At 45.2% G+C, this 21075-nt stretch overlaps 1 protein-coding gene across 3 annotated transcripts in view; it reads left to right on the top strand.

Moving 5' to 3' along the window:
* adgrv1 (adhesion G protein-coupled receptor V1) overlaps positions 1 to 21075 on the top strand; it is an 892784-nt gene that overhangs the window by 552628 nt on the left and 319081 nt on the right. For all 3 annotated transcript variants that reach the window (XM_070885047.1, XM_070885038.1, XM_070885028.1), the window contains 3 exons: positions 3992 to 4244; positions 4985 to 5124; positions 14294 to 14454. In XM_070885047.1, coding sequence (XP_070741148.1) covers positions 3992 to 4244; positions 4985 to 5124; positions 14294 to 14454 — 554 coding nt within the window. The remainder of the gene's footprint in view (positions 1 to 3991; positions 4245 to 4984; positions 5125 to 14293; positions 14455 to 21075) is intronic.

Raw genomic sequence — 21075 nt, 5'->3', positions numbered from 1 at the left:
TTCAAACATGGAGTTACAGGATAGAGATATACATAGTGGGAACTAGGGTCATATTGCAGTCTCTAAAAATAAAACTAACCATTATGTAACTCACAGGTCATGTCCAGAATAATTTTACCTCAAGATGTTCAGAAAATATTAGTACTACTCATTCTCCTATGCTGACTACACTATTATTTCTCAGTTTACTTTTCAGTACCTGTTCAAACATATAGATATGAAATCATGCAACTTGTTACTGAAATCATCATCATCATCATAGGCAGTCCCTCGAAGCGAGGATGATTTGCTTCCATGCCAAAAAGGGATGAGTTCACAGGTGTTTCAATGAAGGACCGAATATTCCAGATCCTGAACTACATCGTGAAGGGTGGAAGATGCCTGTGCTTGGATTTTTTTAACGTGTGGTGGCCGTTGCACACCAGCCACCACATGGGCTTGACAGAGCTAGGTCTTGGTCCAGTGGCAAGGATTACCCAAGACTAACTGGAGACCAGCTCTGCTGCATAGACTGAGCGCGCACACATATCACAGTGTGGGCTGGCCCATGCTGCCCCTGGGCCCTCGCCTCTTCTGGGCCTCAGATTCATGCCTCTCTTGGGCCCCGGTCACTTCCCTCTATGGACTCTTGCCGCTCCTTCACCCCTCCTGCTGTGCCTGCCCGCACTGCAATCAGCGACCTGGCTTCGCAGCCGTCGCCCTCCTGCAGCAGTACCCGCTGCTCCCTGCAATGGTATGCCGCCTCATGCTGCTTCTTCCAATGGCCCCGGCCTGCTGATGGTCTTGTAGGCCGGGACTGCATTGATTTCCGGGCCAGGCCGCCGCACACTGCTCCCTCCAATGGCACTGAAAGAGGTGATAGTGTAACACTAACAGAAGTGGGTCTACATTACCAATACCAGAAACATACTCTATTGAATACAATAGAGACAAGATCTAGAGTTATAATAATAGAGACATGCACTAGAACTGGAATAACAGGGGCCGGTTATTTTCCAATCATAGCAGAGGCCGGGCATAGTGTAACAATTCCTACATTATAACTCCTCTCAGTTTTTGATTTATTTTGCATTGGTCTTGTTATTAGGTCTCAATTGTATATCTGGATATGTGACCACTTTCAATGCGCTGCACATTTTCAAAAATAATTTTTAGATGTTAGCTGGCAGTCACATGGAAATTTGTCTGATTATATGGCAGTCTAATGGGGGCTTGTGAGTTGTACTGGTCCAGTGTTTCCAGTTACATATTAAAGAAGAGGCTTAATATGCTATTGACTAGTACAATGAAAGGAATTTCAGTACACAAAAACAGGTGGGTTGGGAGCAGGTGCGGGTGCAGGGGGGATTTTTAAAATCTGAACCCCGATCCCAACCCGCCTCCAATCTGCCCAATTCCGGGCTTTACGGATGCTGGACAAAGGGCAGGCAGCCAACCTGCTTCCAGGAGGTGGGTTGGCAATTTAAATATTTTAATGAGGCTGGCAACCTCTAATTTAACCTGCGTTGCAAGTTTTACAATGGATGGTGTAGGGGGTGGTCTCGGGGGTCAGGTTCACTTCTGACCTTCTGAGCAGTTCGAATCGCTCCCACTCCCTGGGTTCTAGACTTTGGATTTATTTGGGGATGTGACAAAGTGCAAGAGACAACTGGTTTTGGTGCAAGAAACTTTGATTTTATTTAGAAAGGAAAGTACAATGTCAAAACTTACAATCTATAGAATAAGGAACACTTTATTACACATACAAAAGGGGTTACAGAAAGATAATACACCTCCCACCTCCCAATACCTAAATCTGACTAGGTTAGACTCTCGGGCAACAGGGATAATGCTCACCAATCCTCTTGTTCCCAGTTAGCAGTGGTTCGCAATTTTGGGGTTCGCTGGATTCTGTAGGTTCTGCTTGCCGTACCCCGAACGTCATGGAAGACTTCTTACTGCGTAGTCTTCAGTTGGGTTGAGTCCGCTGATGCGGTAGGGCATGTATTGGATTTATGGGGTGAGTACCTGCTTTCTTCTTGTAGGAGTAGGGCTTTGGGTTACTTTAGGTAATGTTTCACCCGTTGTAAGCCAGGAGTAGATTGTAGAGTGAAAACTTTTGAATCTTCAGTTTCTTCTTGAGTAGTTTTTGTTGATCGCGGTGGTTCGAAGTTACCACGTTGGCTGTGGTCAGTTTGTTGCCGCGATGAGTTGGTGATGTCCGAAGTTACTGGGAACTGCTTTTCTCAGCCCGTTTGACGATGTTCTTCCTTCTTCTCCGGTGGCAGAGCAGTGTGACCCAGGAGTGCTGTTGAGGCTGAAGGTGCCGAGGCTCAGAGGGCTCTAGAAGGCTGCGTAGCGAGCTCCTTGGAAAGCTGATTAACTCAAAAAATAGGGCTTCAATTATACTTTGAGAGTCTTTCTAATCTGCGCGCCAAATCAAACCCGATTCTTTGTCTTAGTTTTGGCGGGCTTGGTAATTCTTTGTTGGATTTTGGCGGGCTCGTTAACGGTAACTTGGTTTAGGATGTGTCGATCGGTTGAATTCGGGTTGCGATTGTACAAATTATTTTCGGTGTTTACGTTGTCTGCCTAGGCCTGGGTTTTCAATGCAGGCCGGTTGGGCGATTAACATTATGCATGTACTGGATGGATTTCATGCTTAGAGCTATGGCTGGCTATCTCTGGGTCAATTGTTGCTATGTTAATGTTTCCTGGGGAGCAGAGTTTTGGAGTTTGCACAATTCCCCAGACAATTTGTTTTAGCTTGAATATCCCAGACAGCTCCAATACCCAAAAATGGCCTTTTCAGAGGTTAATGTTCCCCTGGGTTTTGCAGTCCTTTTCCCCTGCAGACCCATGCTTCTTTTAACAATCCCAAAGTTGATTTCAAGCAAGCCCCAAATGATCCTTCCTTAGGGTTTCTTCACACAGAGGCGGAATCTTTGAATTTTGAGAAAACTCGAGTTTTACAATGGCTAGGTCTTGGATCAGACCGGACCTACCTGGTACTGCGGTCTGCTCTGGAGTGCTCCCTGTCTGACTGAAAGCCAAGCCTGTCAATCAGGCTGACTTCCAGGCAAGGAACCTATCAGGGCCAATAGACGCATGCTGTGGAAGTAAAACTCTGGGTTTCGCAATTGAAATCCTGCCCTCCCCGCCCCAGTTAATATCCAAGCCAATGATTCTAACATTTCAGGTTATGGAGGGAGTATTCAAAGATTGGTACAAGATTGCCTTTGCACTTAAACTGTGAGATACTGCTTCCTCCATATTTATACCCTTGTACCAAAAAGATGTGCTTCAAATTAAAATGTCATTTGAATCTTTATTTTCCATGAAATTAGAGAAGTTCCGAGTTTAATGTAAACAAATTGCTACATGTGATTTCTAGGTTTTAAAACATTAACAAAAATACTGTGAATGTCATTTTGAGTCGAGAAAGTTTTAGTTGTCCAAGACACTCAACCCGAAGCCAGAGGGTGCCTAATAAAAATATATAAATGAGGGTGCTGCACCTGTTTAAGTACCCTTGTGGGACCCCACTTCTCACCTTTTGCCATTCTGAATAGCTACTCTTCACCTGTACTCTTTGCTTTCTGTCTTGCAGCCAGCTAGCTATCCATTCCGCTATTTGTCCCCTGACTTTGTATACTCTGACCTTATTCATTAGTCGATTATGTGGTACCTTATTTGAAAGCCTTTTGGAAATCTAGATATATTACATCTACTACATTACCCTTGTCTCCTCTCTGTTACCTCTTCAAAGAATTCAATGAGGTTGGTCAAGCAACACTTTCCCTTTTGAAATCCATGTTGACTATTCACTATTGTATTCGGGAACAAAATTAGTAGCTGGTTCTTTCATTTTATGTAAAATTGAACTGAGAAAAGATGAGTTTCAGTTTAGTCTGATCAAAGTAACTAAATTCAATTTATTGCGATATCTACCCTAGATTTTGGAATTGTCACCGGGGCACTTATTTTAACATCTCTTTTTTCAACTTCATAGGGGCAAAACAGTTCTTGATACTTGCCAGTATCTCACTATTAAATCATATCACTGGTATCCCCAACAAATTAATGGACACAAGGTTGATGGGAAGAATGGTGATTCCTTTCATGTTCCCGAACGGCTGCTGGACGTTCCTCCTACCTCCTCACTTACCACGGGAGATGAAAGTTGTCAACATGTGCAATTCACAGAGTACAGCAGCCAGCAGTGGTTCCAAGCCAGTGCAGAAGGAATTGCACTCAACAATAAAGTAGGCCCAATGTGTTCTGAAAATTTTTATTGAAAACAGAAACTTATTGATGACCTAGAATTAGATTAACAAATAGAGATAATGGGGTGAAATTAGTCTTTGATGGTAGCGCAAAGCTCGTGAAAGCGAATCGGCAGTCCTTTTCACAGCCCGCTCAATTTTCTTTTCCATTGACTTCAATTGATCAGTGCAAGCTTAGTTTTTGGTTTGGAAAGTAAGCGTTCTTGATGGCATAAATATATTTCTGGTCACATTTGGCATTTTTGTTTCTCATTGAATCAGTAAAATTCTACTTGGGTCTGTTGATCTGAATGACAAGCATAAAAGGTAAAACTCAATAATTATTTTAACTAAAATTACATGAATAATTTGCAGATAAAGGTGTCACTGAAGATAATTTCACAAAAACTGGAACAGTGCTTGGTGACAGTTTCTCAGTGATTGGCATTGACTGATAATAGTTTTAAAGAACCTATATTTCAAAGTTCAGCTGATATTAGTTTCAACTTGAGCATTACTGTGGGCATTTTGTTTCTGTAGTTCAAACATAACCCAATGTTAATTTAGATGAGCGATTAAATCTTCAAAGTGATTTGATTTTTTTCTAAAAAGGAAAAATATAGTGTAAAGTAGATTTTAAAAAAAAGGATTGTAACTATTTAGCCTTGTTTGAAATGATGCTGTTATTATTGCAGACACAAGGTTTGACTGTATCTCTTCTGATTCCTGTTGCATTCTAGATATTTTCAGCAAGCCTGAAGGATCGGGGTTCACGACCTCTTGCAGACAACAATGAAATAACCTACCGGATCCACACTCTGGACAGTCGCATTGTTCCACACAAATCTGCATGTCTTCTGTGGAACCAGGCAGCTGAAAGGTGAAATTAGAAATATTTGATTCTATGGAGCCTGTTATGTATTCATGTCAATGATGTACTGTAACACTAGACCATTGAATGTACCTTCACCCTGTATACATCATACCTGTACACCAGAGGGTGCTGCGGCTGGACACCTAAGGGTTACCTGGACACTGCAGGTAACCAAGTATAAAAGGGAGCTCACCTCTTGGTGTCCTCACTCTAGGACCTGCAATAAAGGACTAAGGTCGCCACAGTTCAAGTGCTACAACCGTGCCTCGTGGAGTCATTACTAGAGCGTGCTTGCATACACAATAGGGCCTAAATTCATCAACTCACCACCCACTGCCGCTGACATTCCTCGTCAAGATCCGTCCAATGCCACTTTGGAGGTGGCCTGGAGAGGGTGGGAGGTGAGAGCCGCCGGGAACCGCCCGCTGACTTCAGTGGACGGCCGAGTGGCGCAACTGACCTCCCGCCCGCCGAGCTCCCAGATTCCTGCGGACGGGAGTCAGCGGCAGAACAGGGGTGGACCACTGCGAGGCGGCTGGTCTGTCCCCAACGGTAAGTAGGAAGAACCTGAAAAAAAGGTAAGTGAACATTTTTTTTTTAAATGTCAACAGCGACTTACCTGGATGGGGTCCCCTGAAGGTCTTCGGATAGTTTTTTTATTTTTTAGTGTTGATTTTTTTTTTCAGGTCTTCGACACTCCGTGGGCCTGACTCCATCCTCGGTGGCACTTGGGCGACAAGCGCCTCTGTCGCTGAGAATGAGACCTCCCACCCACTTCCGCCCAGATTGGCAGTGTACGTCGTCCATTTGGCGCCCGCCGACCTTCGCGGGATCTCGGCGATCAATATCCCGCCCAAAGTACCGTCCGGTACCTCGGCGGCCACCAGCAGCACTTGGGCGGGCGGAGACCTTGATGAAAATCGGCCCCTATATGTTATTTAACAATTGTATTCTTGTCATTAAATGCAAAAGAAAGAGGAGTAAATATTTAGTTGTTACATTTCGCTTCAGAAGAATTTGATTTTAGTAGTATTGGTATAAACATCAAAATGAGTCTGTCAGAAAGGTTGTAAACTAGGTTCGGACTCCGTTGCGCTGAGTCACAGCCTTTCATTGAACTTTCTGGGATAGTCTGTTGGGGGGGGAAACCAAAAATGGCCATCGGCATTGGAGGGGTCGGGATGAGGACTCAATGGCTTTGTGCACTCTTATCAAATCGGATGGGTTTGATAATGGGTAGATAATCCATTCAACCAGATAATTGCTCGTGTGGTGAAGACAAAAACAATCACACCTGTGTTTGTGATAATTAACTTATGAATAATTATTTCTGATTTTTGCAGAGTTGAATAACCCACATGTGGGAGGTGAAATTATCAATGGTATCCCTGTAATAAACTTTTCAATAATTTTCCAATATTCCAAATGGTTTAAGGAAGCTATTTTATGTTGGCTGAATGCATATGTAATATAATGTGTAAAATGCATATGTCTAGTTTTATGCTCTGAGTATTTGAAAAGAGGCACTTTTCTTGGAGTAAATAAAAGAGTACAGGTTCACTTCACTAATCATGCACTCCCAGAAGGGAGCAGTGCTCAAAAGAAGTGCAGGGTGCAGAATCAACAACACTGTTTTGTGGCCCTGTCTCCAGCTCCTGCTAGCGTCAAGCCGACCCCAAACTGCAAGTGTGGGATTAGTGAATTTACTTTTACATGTGCTGTTGTGAAAATGATGATAATTAGAAACATACAGCTACCAGATTTGTACATTTCAGGGTAAGATTCTGCTAGCAGCTGCTAGCATAGTGCCTTTTGAGGCATGGAAAAATCACAAGATGTCAGGACATCACATATGCACATCTCATGAATTTTCCATCCATCCATCAAAATTAATGGCTGCCATATGATTTCCTAAAAGGCTTGGAGAGGGGGATTTTAATTTCGATCCCCAATCCCGCTCCACGATGTCTCCCTTTCCTCCCGATTGTTGTTCCGACCCCTCCACTTCTGCCCCAAAATGTCTCTCGGTTGCCAGGTACTGTTCCCAATAATCTCCGACTGCGGCCTTCTACTGCTGACTTTCCCTGTCAATCTAGCCAGCTGCCGGGTGGGAAAATAGTTTAAAAAAAAAAATTACAATGAGGTCTTGCCCTTAAATTCGGCAGTTTCTGGCAATTCCATGGGTTTCTTCCCCGCCCCCTCCCCTCTTCCTTGCAAATATCTTGGCCTTTGTGCCAGTTGCGTACAAGCAGAAAATTCACCCTGCCTATCTACGATGGTAGCCTTACATGGACTGTGTACAGCAGGCACCTCAAAACACTGAGAAGTACCACCAACACTGCCTCCGCAAGATCCTGCAAATCCATTGGCAGGATAGGCGCACCAACGTCAGTGTCCTCGCTCAGGGCAATAACTCCAGCATCGAAGCATTGACCATGCTCGATCAGCTCCGCTGGAAGGGACGCATCGTCCGCATGTCTGACACGAGACTCCCAAAACGAGCGCTCTACTCGGAGCTCCGACACAGCAAGCAAGCCCCAGGTGGCAAAGGAAATGCTTCAAGGACACGCTCAAAGCCTCCTTGAAAAAATGTAACATCCCCACCGACACCTGGGAATTCCTGGCCCAAGACCGCTCAAAGTGGAGGAAAAGCATCTGGGAAGGCGCTGAAGACCTCGAGTCTCTTCGCTAAGAGCAAGCTGAAGCCAAGCGTAAACAGCGGCAGGAGCACGTGGCAACCCAGGCACCCCACCCACCCGTTTCTTCAACCACTGTCGGCCTCACCTGTGACCGATGCTGTAGGTCCCACATTAGACTCTTCAGTCACCTTAGAACTCATTTCTAGTGTGGAAGCAAGTCATCCTCGACTCTGAGGGACTGCCTATGATGATGATGATAGTTCACTCAGATTTTCATTTGGTTAAATTGGTTTTATTAGGGCGGTAAAGGCCTAAAAATGGGATCGGTAGCCTTACCTCCTGATTAATCTCCAATGATCAGCTTGCTATAAGTTTTGCAGAGGCTGGGTGGCTGAACACTTGCCTGAAACAAGTGATAGGCCTCTTTCCTTAGCAAATCAGGGTCCTAATAAGAACATAAGAAATAGGAGCAGGAGTAAGCCATACGGCCCCTCGAGCCTGCTCCGCCATTCAATAAGATCATGGCTGATCTGATCATGGACTCAGCTCCACTTCCCCACTCGTTCTCCATAAGCCCTTATCCCCTTATTGTTTAAGAAACTGTCTATTTCTGTCTTAAATTTATTCTATGTCCCGGCTTCCACAGCTCTCTGAGGCAGCGAATTCCACAGATTTATAACCCTCTGAGAGAAGAAATTTCTCTTCATCGCTGTTTTAAATGGACGGCCTCTTATTTATCGTGTCCTCAGTTCTAGTCTCCCTCATCAGTGGAAACATCCTCTCTGCATCCACCTTGTCAAGCCCTCTCATAATCTTATACGTTTCGATAAGATCACCTCTCATTCTTCTGAATTCGAATGAGTAAAGGCCCAACCTACTCAACCTTTCCTCATAAGTCAACACCCTCATCCCCGGAATCAACCCCGTGAACTTTCTCTGAACTGCCTCCAAAGCAAGTATATCCTTTTGTAAATATGGAAACCAAAACTGCACGCAGTATTCCAGGTGTGGCCTCACCAATACCCTGTACAGCTGTAACAAGACTTCCCTGCTTTTATACTCCATCCCCTTTGCAATAAAGGCCAAGATTCCATTGGCCTTCCTGATCACTTGCTGGACCTGCATACTATCCTTTTGTGTTTCATGCACAAGTACCCCCAGGTCCCGCTGTACTGCGGCACTTTACAATCTTTCTCCATTTAAATAATAATTTGCTCTTCGATTTTTTTCTGCCAAAGTGCATAACCTCACACTTTCCAACATTATACTCCATCTGCCAAATTTTTGCCCACACACTTAGCCTGCCTATGTCCTTTTGCAGATTTTTGTGTCCTCCTCACACATTGCTTTTCCTCCCAAATTTGTATTGTTAGCAAACTTGGCTACGTTACACTCAGTCCCTTCTTCCAAGTTGTTAATATAGATTGTAAATAGTTGGGGTCCCAGCACTGATCCCTGCGGCACCGCACTAGTTACTGGTTGCCAACCAGAGAATGAACCATTTATCCCGACTCTGTTAGTTAGCCAATCCTCTATCCATGCTAATATATTACCCCCAATCCCGTGAACTTTTATCTTGTGCAGTAACCTTTTATGTGGCACCTTGTCAAATGCCTTCTGGAAGTCCAAATACACCATATCCACTGGTTCCCCTTTATCCATACTGTTCGTTACATCCTCAAAGAACTCCAGCAAATTTGTCAAATATGTTATTATTTAAATGGAGAAAGATTGCAAAGTGCTACAGTACAGCAGGACCTGGGGGTACATGTGCATGAAACACAAGTGATCAGGAAAGCCAATGGAATCTTGGCCTTTATTGCAAAGAGGATGGAGTATAAAAGCAGGGAAGTCTTACTACAGCTATACAAGGTATTGGTGAGGCCACACCTGGAATACTGCGTGCAGTTTTGGTTTCCATATTTACGAAAGGATATACTTGCTTTGGAAGCAGTTCAGAGAAGATTCACTAGGTTGATTCTGGGGATGAGAGTTTTGACTTATGAGGAAAGGTTGAGTAGGTTGGGCCTCTACTCATTGGAATTCAGAAGAATGTGAGGTGATCTTATCGAAATGTATAAGATTTTGAGGGGGCTTGACAAGGTGGATGCAGAGAGGATGTTTCCACTGATGGGGGAGACTAGAACTAGAGGACACGATCTTAGAATAAGGGGCCGCCCATTTAAAACAGAGATGAGAAGAAATTTCTTCTCTGAAGGTTGTAAATCTGTGGAATTCGCTGCCCCAGAGTGCTGTGGAAGCTGGGACATTGAATAAATTTAAGACAGAAATAGACAGTTTCTTAAATGATAAGGGAATAAGGGGTTATGGGGAGCCCGCGGGGAAGTGGAGCTAAGTCCATGATCAGATCAGCCATGATCTTATTGAATGGCGGAGCAGGCTCAAGGGGCCGTATGGCCTACCCTGTTCCTATTTTTTATGTTCTTATGTTCCTATGACTTCCCCTTCATAAATCCATGCTGACTCTGCCTGACCAAATTTTTATTTTCTAAATGTCCTGCTACTGCTTCTTTAATAATGAACTCCAACATTTTCCCAACCACAGATGTTAGGCTAACTGGTCTATAGTTTCCTGCTTTTTGTCTGCCTCCTTTTTTAAATAGAGACATTACATTTGCAGTTTTCCAATCTGCTGGGAACTCCTCAGAATCCAGGGAATTTTGGTAAATTACAACCAGTGCATTCACAATCCCTGTAGCTACTTCTCTTAAGACCCTGGGATGCAAGCCATCAGGTCCAGGGGATTTATCTGCCTTTAGTTCCATTATCTTCCTGAGTACCTTAGTGATTGTGAATGTGTTAAGTTCCTCCACCCGCTATAGCCCGTAGAGTATCCACTGTTGGAATATTGTTAGTGTCCTCTACTGTAAAGACTGATACAAAATATTTGTTCAAAGTTTCTGCCGTCTCCATGTTCCCCATCCTCTAAGCGACCAACATTTACTTTAGCCACTAATGATGTAGTTAGAACCACAATTGTAATTTTAAGGGACATATGAGCGGAGCTTGCAACATGAATGCTCCATGCATGTGTACTGATAGTTTTTTTGTGGAGCTGGGAGCTCCTCTTGGCTTCACAAAAATATCACGGACTACTGCTGGCCAAGCCTTGCCCCTCCTCTGCCTCGCGACCCTTCTCTCACCAAGAACCTATCTGCGGGTCCCTGCCGGCCTCGCGGAAGCCAACAGTTATGAGGCCGAAGAGCGGCGCGCCTGTTTGTTGTCCGCAGCTCATCTGCCAAACTTCAAATGAGACCAGGGCCTCAAAATCACAGGTGCCTCTTTGCCACCAGAACAGGTAACTGGTCAGCGCGTTCTGCCAGTCTGCCTCCCAAAAGTCAAAATTGACCCCAGTAAGCGCACTTTGTGCTCAAACAGAATGACATGGGTTTGAGCCTATTTGTTATTCCAGTTATTTTCTGATTGCTTACTGACGGTGCAGAGCTTTGCACACCAGGAGTACATACTGGGAAAACATTTTGCACACAGCCCAAGATTTTCCATCCATTAATTTTAATGAACACAACAACAATTTGTATTTATATAGCGCCTTTAATGTAATAAAATGTCCCAGTGCGCTCACAGGAGTATTACAAAACAAAATTTGACATCGAGCCACATAAGGAGATATTAGGGCAGATGACCGAAAGCTTGGTCAAAGAGGTAGGTTTTAAGGAACGTCTTAAAAGGAAGGAAGAGAGGTGGAGATTTAGGGAGGGAATTCCAGAGCTTAGGGCCTAAGCAGCTGAAGACACGACTACCATTGGTTCAGCGATTTAAAATCAGGGATTCTCAAGAGGCCAGAATTGGAGGAGTGTAGATATCTTGGAGATGGGGGTGGCTACAAGTTGTGGTGCTGGAGGGGATTACAAAAATGGGCAGGGGTGAGGCCATGGAGGGGTTTGAAAATGAGGAGGGATTTAAAAACAAAGATGAGAATTTTAAAATCAAGGCGTTGCGTAACTGGGAGTCAATGTCGGTCAGCGAGCACAGGGGTGCTGGGTGAACAGGACTTACATAAGAACATAAGAAATAGGAGCAGGAGTAGGTCACACAGCCCCTCGAGCTGCTCCGCCATTTAACACGATCATGGCCGATCCGATCATGGACTCGGGTCCACTTCCCTGCCCGCTCCCCATAACCCCTTATTCCCTTATCGTTTAAGAAACTGTCTATTTCTGTCTTAAATTCATTCAATATCCCAGCTTCCACAGCTCTCTGAGGCAGTGAATTCCACAGATTTACAACCCTCTGAGAGAAGAAATTTCTCCTCATTTCAGTTTTAAATGGGCGGCCCCTTATTCTAAGATTGCCCTGTAGTTCTAGTCTCCCCCATCAGTGGAAACATCCTCTCTGCATCCACCTTGTCAAGCCCCCTCATAATCTTATACATTTCAATAAGATCACCTCTCATTCTTCTGAATTCCAATGAGTAGAGGCCCAACCTACTCAACATTTCCTCATAAGTCAACCTCCTCATCTCCATAATCAACCTTGTGAACCTTCTCTGAACTGCCTCCAAAGCAAGTATATCCTTTCGTAAATATGGAAACCAAAACTGCACGCAGTATTCCAGGTATGGCCTAACCAATACCCTGTATAACTGTAGCAAGACTTCCCTGCTTTTATACTCCATCCCCTTTGCAATAAAGGACAAGATTCCATTGGCCTTCCTGATCACTTGCTGTACCTGCATACTAACCTTTTGTGTTTCATGCACAAGTATCCCCAGGTCCCACTGTACTACAGCACTTTGCAATTTTTCTCCATTTAAATAATAAGTTGCTCTTTGTGATTTTTTTCTGTCAAAGTGAATGACCTCACACTTTCCAACATTATACTCCATCTGCCAAATTTTTGCCCACTCACTTAGCCTGTCTATGTCCTTTTGCAGATTTTTTGCATCCTCCTCACACATTGCTTTTCCTCCCATCTTTGTATCATCAGCAAACTTGGCTACGTTACACTCGGTCCCTTCCTCCAAGTCATTAATATAAATGGGATCCCAGCACTGATTTTTGTGGCACCCCACTAGTTACTGATTGCCAACTCGAGAATGAACCATTTGTCCTGACCCTCTGTTTTCTGTTCATTAGCCAATCCTCTATCCATGCTAATATATTACCCCCAACCCCGTGAACTTTTATCTTGTGCAGTAACCTTTTATGTGGCACCTTGTCAAATTCCTTCTGGAAGTCCAAATATACCACATCCACTGGTTTCCCTTTATCCACCCTGTCCGTTACATCCTCGAAGAATTCTAACAAATTTGTCAAACATGACTTCCCCTTCATAAATCCATGCTGACTGTGCCTGACCGAATTTTGCTTTTCCAAATGTCCTGCTACTGCTTCTTTAAGAATGGACTCCAACATCTTCCCAACCACAGATGTTAGCCTAACTGGTCTATAGTTTCCTGCTTTTTATCTGCCTCCTTTTTTAAATAGGGGCATTACATTTGCAGTTTTCCAATCTGCTGGGATCTCCCCAGAATCCAGGGAATTTTGGTAAATTACAACCAACGCATCCACAATCCCTGCCGCTACTTCTCTTAAGACCCTAGGATGCAAGCCATCAGGTCCAAGGGATTTATCCGCCTTTTGTCCCATTATCTTACTGAGTACCACCTCCTTAGTGATTGTGATTGTGTTAAGTTGCTCCCCTCTTATAGCCCCTTGACTATCCACTGTTGGAATATTGTAGTGTCCTCTACCTTAAAGACTGATACAAAATAGACTTGGTGCGAGTTAGGACACAGGCACCCAAGTTTTGGATGACCTCAAGTTTACGTAGGATAGAATGTGGGAGGCCAGTCAGGAGTGCATTGGAATAGTCAAGTCTAGAGGTAACCAAGGCATGGATGAGGGTTTCAGCAGCAGATGATCTGAGGCAGGGGTAGAGACTGGAGATGTTACGGGGGTGGAAATAGGAAATAGTTATGGCGCAGAAATAGGAAATAGTTATGGCGCGGATATGTGTTGGAAGCTCATTTCAGGGTATTATGAATAGAAAATCTTGCGCTTTGTATGTGCACTTTCCTGGTAAGCACACTCAGCTGTGTAAGTGTCTTTTTTTTTGGTTATTGACTGTGAGAGGGTAACTTTAATCTTATGCACCCAGTGGGAAACTGACTCGATCAGATCAGTTGCCTGCTTTTACTTTAAAATACCTTCAACGGTCAGTTTCCCTTCGGTCAGATTCAGTTATAATTATCCCATAACAATCCATCTCTAAACCAAGTTACTGGGAAATGTACGTGGATAGAATTTATTTTTTGCTCAATGTGGAGTGTATGCTCTCCCTCAAAGAATAAAACCCCATTTCATTTAGGCATGGCCACAGTCAGAGTAAAATCCACTGCCAATACTGTCACGCCCTACAAGCTAGAAGATGTGTGTCATGCAAGTGACACCACTGGGAAGAAATTATGAGTCATTTGATTAATTTTTTTAATTTAACATTTGAAATGCTAATGTCTTCCTCCAAGAGTCCTTTACTGTGTTTATTTTTAATAGCTGGCTTTCAGGCAATCAATTCTGTCGAGTGGTTGAAGATACCAGTGACTATGTGGAATGTGCCTGCTCACACATGTCCATCTACACAGCCTCTGCCCAAACAGACAGCCTTTCCTCCTACAATGAAGCCTTCTTGTCAGCTGCATTTATTTGCATTTCAGGTGTGTGAAAATGAAAATTAATTTGGAGAACACATGATCACATTGTATGAGATTGCTGATAATTGGCCTGTGTAGAAAGAGTTTCCCTTCAAAGACTATAAGGGTGAAAAGCCAACAGTGTTTAATTATTCATTTCTTTGGGTTTGTTTCAGGTGTTACTATTTGAAATGGTGTAACTGTAGACCTGACAAAAGGTCATCAGTTTGAAACGTTAACTTTGTTTTTCTCTCCATAGATGGTCCCTGACCTGCTGAATATTTCCAGCATTTTCTGTTTTTATTATAAATAGTTTCTCTGGTTCTGGTTTAAATGTCTGCTATAGTCAGTACAAGAGCTCCAACTTCAAGAATATTACCCATATAAAAAATCATTTTCTAATTCACAATAACAGTGTTTGTCTCTAGTACATTATATATAGCCCCTGAGTAGCATATATTTCAACGTAAAACAAATTTAAGTCCATCAAGGGGCAAATTTCCATACTGGCGATAAGTATATAAATCCTAACCTCACCTGATCATTCAAACCTAGATTTCCGATCATGTTTCAAACAATTTGGGAGTGGTTATTGGATGGATAATGGTGCCAATAATGTCAGATCCCAGCCCAGTTTAGTGCCTGCCTGATTTTCCACTATCATTTCTGTTAGATGGCAGAAGCTTGCTTCCCGGCAGCTGCCATGATGCCTTCATTTTAAAGAAAAAAGACTTACATTGATATAGAGCCTTTCATGACCACTGGATGTCCCAAAGTGCTTTACAGTCAATTAAGTACTTTTTGAAGTGAAGTCACTGTTGCAATGTAGGAAACGTGGCAGGAAATGTGCGCACAGCAAGCTCTCACAAACAGCAATGTGATAATGACCAGATAATTTTTTTTTGTGTTGCTGACTGAGGGATAAAAATTAAGGAACTCCCATCATGCCATTTTTTGAGTAAGCAAATATAAATGATGTGGTAACACCACCAGTCCCAGTTCCCATCATTGCCGCCTCAATCCACACCAGTATACATAGAATTACATCGAGTTTGCAGCACAGAAGCAGGCCATTCGGCCCAACTGGTCCATCCTCGTGTTTATTCTCCACACGAGCCTTCTTCCACCTTACTCCCTCTTGCCCTATAAAACTGACATCCAGGGTTGCTAATCCCCTGGCCTTCCAAATAGGCACAATATGTTTCTCACTGGGAAGTTCCCTCTTATCATTTCAAGACACCAGTCTGTAATATAAACCACACAGTTATGTATGAGTGCATCACCCAAGTCACAGATGCAATGTTCTCTAGAACCCTCCTGGGCAGAGGACACATACATATACTGCTCCAAAAATGGTGGGTAACGAACTATTGCCCCATTGCCACAGAAACTCTGGCCATGGCAATGATTTCCCGGGCCTACTGCTGGGTGGTAAGAGTAGCTTCGAGTCAGGTGGTAGGCCCATTTAAAATATACATTAACAGTATTTCCACCGAAGTTACAATGGTGCAGTGGGAGAATCCCCAAGGAAATTCACCGATCTAATATTCTGATGTGGCCAGTGCTATGCTGTGTGATGGTTATGTGCAAAACTGGCACAGACTTTCATTATTCATCTGCAGGGAGCACACACCAGTTGTACATTTATGGAATGAATGTCCTTGGTAGTCACTAAAGCTTTCTAACCCATCTTCTGATGCCTTAATATCTACATGAGTATAGTCTATTATGCCCTGGACATGTAGAAAGCCAGCCACTGCTGCAAATCTCAAAGCTCTCTCATTCTGGCTAGTTGGCAGTCACAAGGAAGGTAATGTCTTGGTTGGCTCTAGGAAAAATGGTGACCTACTTGATGCTGTTGTGTACTGCAGAGAAGGAAGTGTGGATGATGTCCCCTGTAGCAGCCAGGAAGGAACCTGAGGTGAAGAACTTCAGGGCGGTGGTGACTTTCAAAATCACTGGCAAAGCATGGTTTCCTGGTCCAGCAGGCAAGAAGGAGGTCCTGCATGAATAGATCAGCAACAGCCTGCTTGGTGGAGCGCAATCTCCTGATGCAGTGCTCCTCACAGATATCCAGGAAACTGACTTGTGGCCTATAGACTCTGTGTGCTGGGTAAGTCCTTCTATGAGCAACCCACCTCACCGACAGTGTTCCAACAGGCCCACCTGCGGCTTGTTGAGCTTGTTGTTGCTGCTGCTCCTCGTCCAAATGTTCCTTTGTCCAAGGCAAAGAAGCAAAAATGGCATCCATGACAAGCAGTGAGGGTGTCATGGCAAAAAAGAAAAAATCAGAAACAAGCAATCTCCAAGCTCAGCAATCCCTTGGAAATTTGCTAAGCACAATCGCACAAAGTTCCCCATGATTTTTTAAGTTACGAGGCAAGATTAGACAAATGAGGGCTGTATTCCCTGGAATTTAGAAGGTTAAGGGGTGATCTGATCAAGGCTTTCAGGATATTAAGAGCAACTGATAGGATAAATAGAGATAAACTGGGGCCGAAATTCAGCCTCCCGAAAAGGCCTGTTACAGCCGTAAAGTGGCGGCCAAGCGGCGGTGTCGAATGGCCGCTGATTTGTCGTCAAATGGCCGCCGCTCATGAAATTCTCCTAGTTGTTTTTTCTGGGGGTCCCTACTTCCATTCCACTGTTACTGAACCCTCCGTACTGCGTCATCAAAGTGCGCACCGCCGATGTCCTACCCTGCAACCAAAATTCACCTTAGAAAATCTTCCGGCCACCACTCGGTGCCCCTGACAGTTTTTTCTGTGTGTGCAAAACGGCAGCGTGGCCTCCATTAAAGGGGAGGGCGCACTGCTGCAGCCGCCATCTTATTTTTTTTTGTCGGCCGATTGCCAGCAATTATGCTCCCGCGATCAGCCGGGCCGCCAATAGGCAGCCTGGCCCGGCCGAAATCCTCCCTAGTAACTCAGTGGACTTAAAAAGCTTCAGAACTTGCAGCGGCTTCCCCCTTTAACTGAAGGGCGAGACGTGTTGACGTGCCAGCGTGATGACGTCACCAGCCCGATGCTGATGACTGACAGCAATGGAGAGTCTGTCCCGCCTCGACTTCCACCCCCATTATGACGGACTTCCGCTCCGCTCGAAAAAAACTGACAAATAGCTGAATTTCGCAAGTTGGGCCATCGCATCTGTTGTGTATCTGTAAAGCATGCACTCCCATATTCCGCCGCCAGGGAGCACATCCCCTGAAGTCCCAAGGGATCCCAATATTCCTTGGGAGCACTGTATATAAGCCGGCCCCTAAGGCCTGTTCCTCACTCTGGAGTGTCTCAATAAAGACTGAGGTCACTGTTACTTTAACCTCTCTGTGTGCAGTCTCATCTATGTTAGGAACACTATAACTGGCGACGAGTATACGAATCCAACGCAAAGATGCAGTAAACTGTGGGCATCCTGGAGAAGTTCTCGGAGGGTGAAGACTGGGAAGCCTATGTCGAACAGCTAGACCAGTATTTTGTAGCCAACGAGTTGGACGGAGAAGGAAGCGCTGCAAAAAGGAGAGCGGTTCTCCTCACGGTCTGCGGGGCACCGACCTACAGCCTCATGAAGAATCTTTTGGCTCCGGTGAAACCCACAGATAAGTCATATTAGGAGCTGTGTACACTGGTTCGGGAGCATCTTAACCCGAGGGAGAGCAGCTGATGGCGCGGTATCGGTTCTACACGTGCCAGCGATCTGAAGGTCAGAAAGTGGCGAGCTACGTCACCGAGCTAAGGCGACTTGCAGGACAATGTGAGTTTGATGGCTACCTGGAGCAGATGCTCAGAGACGTTTTGTACTTGGCATTGGCCACGAGACCATCCTACAAAAACTTTAGACTGTAGAGATACCGACCCTCAGTAAGGCCATTGCGATAGCACAGGCGTTTATGTCCACCAGTGATAACACCAAACAAATTTCTCAGCACACAAGTGCTAGCAATGTTCATAAATTAACTGGAACTGTGTTTGTGAGCAGAAATGTACAGGGCAGAACTCACGAGTCTGCAACTGCCAGCAGGCTTCAGGTGACCCAGATGACTCCAAGTCCGCAACACAGGATGAATGCAAGGCAGTTCACACTTTGTTGGCGTTGTGGAGGCTTCCATTCAGCCTATTCATGCTGCTTCAAAGGGTATATTTGCAAGAGCTGTGGAACAATGGGGCACCTCCAACGAGCTTGCAAACGAGCTGCAAGCTCTGCAAAACCTGCTAACCACCACGTGGCAGAGGAAGGTCGGTCCACGGTGGATCAAAGCAATTTCGAGCCTCAGAGAGAGGAGGCAGATGCTGAAGTACACGGGGTGCACACATTTTTGATGAAATGTCCACCTATAATTCTAAATGTAAAATTGAATGGCTTACCCTTAGCCATGGAACTGGACACTGGCGCTAGCCAATCCATCATGAATAAAAAGATGTTTGAGAGACTGTGGTGCAACAAGGCACTCAGACCAGCCCTGAGCCCTATCCACATGAAACTGAGAATGTACACCAAAGAGCTCATCACTGTCCTGGGCAGCGCCATGGACAAGGTCACCTATGAGGGCACGATGCACGAACTGCCACTCTAGATTGTCCCGGGCGATGGCCCCACACTGCTTGGAAGGAGCTGGTTGGGCAAAATCTGCTGGAACTGGGATGACATCCGAGCGCTATCACATGTCGATGAGGCCTCATGTACCCAGGTTCTTAACAAATTTCCTTCCTTTATTGAGCCAGGCATTGGAAACTTTTCCGGGGTGAAGGTGCGGATCCACTTGGTCCCAGAGGCACGACCCATTCACCACAAGGCGCGAGCGGTACCTTACATGATGAGGGAGAGAGTGGAAATTGAGCTGGACAGGCTGCAACGCAAGGGCATCATCATCTCCCCAGTGGAATTCAGCGAGTGGGCCAGCCCGATTGTTCCAGTACTCAAAAGTGATGGCACGGTCAGGATTTGCGGTGATTATAAAGTAACTATTAATCGTTTCTCGCTGCAGGACCAATACCCGCTACCTAAGGCAGACGACCTATTTGCGACACTGACAGGGGGCTAGACATTCACCAAGCTCGACCTGACTTCGGCCTACATGACACAGGAACTGGAGGAGTCTTCGAAGGGCCTCACCTGCATCAACACGAACAAGGGACTGTTCATCTACAACAGATGCCCATTTGGAATTCGGTTGGCTGAGCAATCTTCCAGAGAAACATGGAGAGCCTACTCAAGTCTGTACCATGCACGGTGGTTTTTCAGGACGTCATATTGGTCACTGGTCGGGACACCGTCGAACACCGACAAAACCTGGAGGAGGTCCTCCAGCGACTGGAACGCGTAGGGCTGCGGCTGAAGAGGTCGAAATGCGTCTTCATGGCAACAGAAGTGGAGTTTTTCGAGAGAAAGATCGCGGCGGACGGCATTCGGCCCACAGACGCCAAGACAGAGGCTATCAGGAACGCGCCCAGACTGCAGAAGGTCATGAAGCTGCGGTTGTTCCTGGGACGCCTCAACTATCTTGGTAACTTCCTACTGGGGTTAAACACCCTCTTAGAGCCCCTACATATGTTATTGCGCAAAGGTGAGAATTGGGTATGGGGATAAAACCAAGTAAGTGATTTTAACAAAGCCAGAAACATTTTATGCTCCAACAAGCTGCTTGTATTGTATAGCCCGTGTAAACGACTTGTGTTAGCATGTGATGCGTCGTCGTACGGAGTCGGGTGTGTATTACAACAAGCTAACGTTGCGGGGAAGTTGCAACCTGTCACCTATGCTTCCAGGAGCTTGTCTAAGGCCGAGAGGGCCTACATCATGATTGAGAAAGAGGCATTAGCGTGTGTGTTCGGGGTAACGAAAATGCATCAGTACCTGTTTGGCCTCAAATTTGCGCTGGAAACCGATCACAAGTCCCTCACATCCCTGTTCGCTGAAAACAAGAGGATAAATACCAATGCCTCAGCCTGCATACAAAGGTGGGCACTCACGCTATCAGCGTATAATTATACCATCCGCCACAGGCCAGGCACCGAGAACTGTGCAGATACTCTCTGTGCGGAGGTGGAAATGGCGCAGCGTGCAAACTTGTTGATGGTGGCGCAGCCCGCAGACTTGTTTATGGTCATGGAAGCGTTTGAAAATGATAAATCACCTGTCACGGCCCGCCAGATTAGGACTTGGACCAGCCAAGATCCTCTGCTGTCCCTAGTAAAAAACTATGTACTGCATGGGAGCTGGGCCAGCATCCCCGTTGAAATGCAAGAGCCAATCAAGGCGTTCCAGCAGCGAAAGAACGAGCTGTCCATTCAGGTAGACTGCTTGTTGTGGGGTAACCGCGTAGTGCTACCCAAAAAGGGCAGGGAGATGTTCATCTCGGATCTCCACAGCACACACCCGGGTATAGTAATGATGAAAGCGATAGTAAGATCCCACGTGTGGTGGCCCGGTATCGACTCTGACTTGGAGTCCTGTGTACGGCAATGCAGTGTATGTGCTCAGTTGAGCAACGCGCCCAGAGAGACACCACTAAGTTTGTGGTCCTGGCCCTCCAGACCATGATCGAGGATCCATGTCGACTATGTGGGCCCGTTTCTCGGTAAAAGGTTCCTGGTGGTGGTGGATGCTTTTTCAAAATGGACTGAATGTGAAATAATGTCGGGAAGC

The sequence above is a fragment of the Pristiophorus japonicus genome, chromosome 1, assembly GCF_044704955.1.
Source record: "Pristiophorus japonicus isolate sPriJap1 chromosome 1, sPriJap1.hap1, whole genome shotgun sequence".
NCBI lineage: Eukaryota > Metazoa > Chordata > Chondrichthyes > Pristiophoridae > Pristiophorus > Pristiophorus japonicus.
The sequence above is the reverse complement of the archived record's forward strand: the minus strand, read 5'-3'. Positions and strand labels throughout refer to the sequence as shown.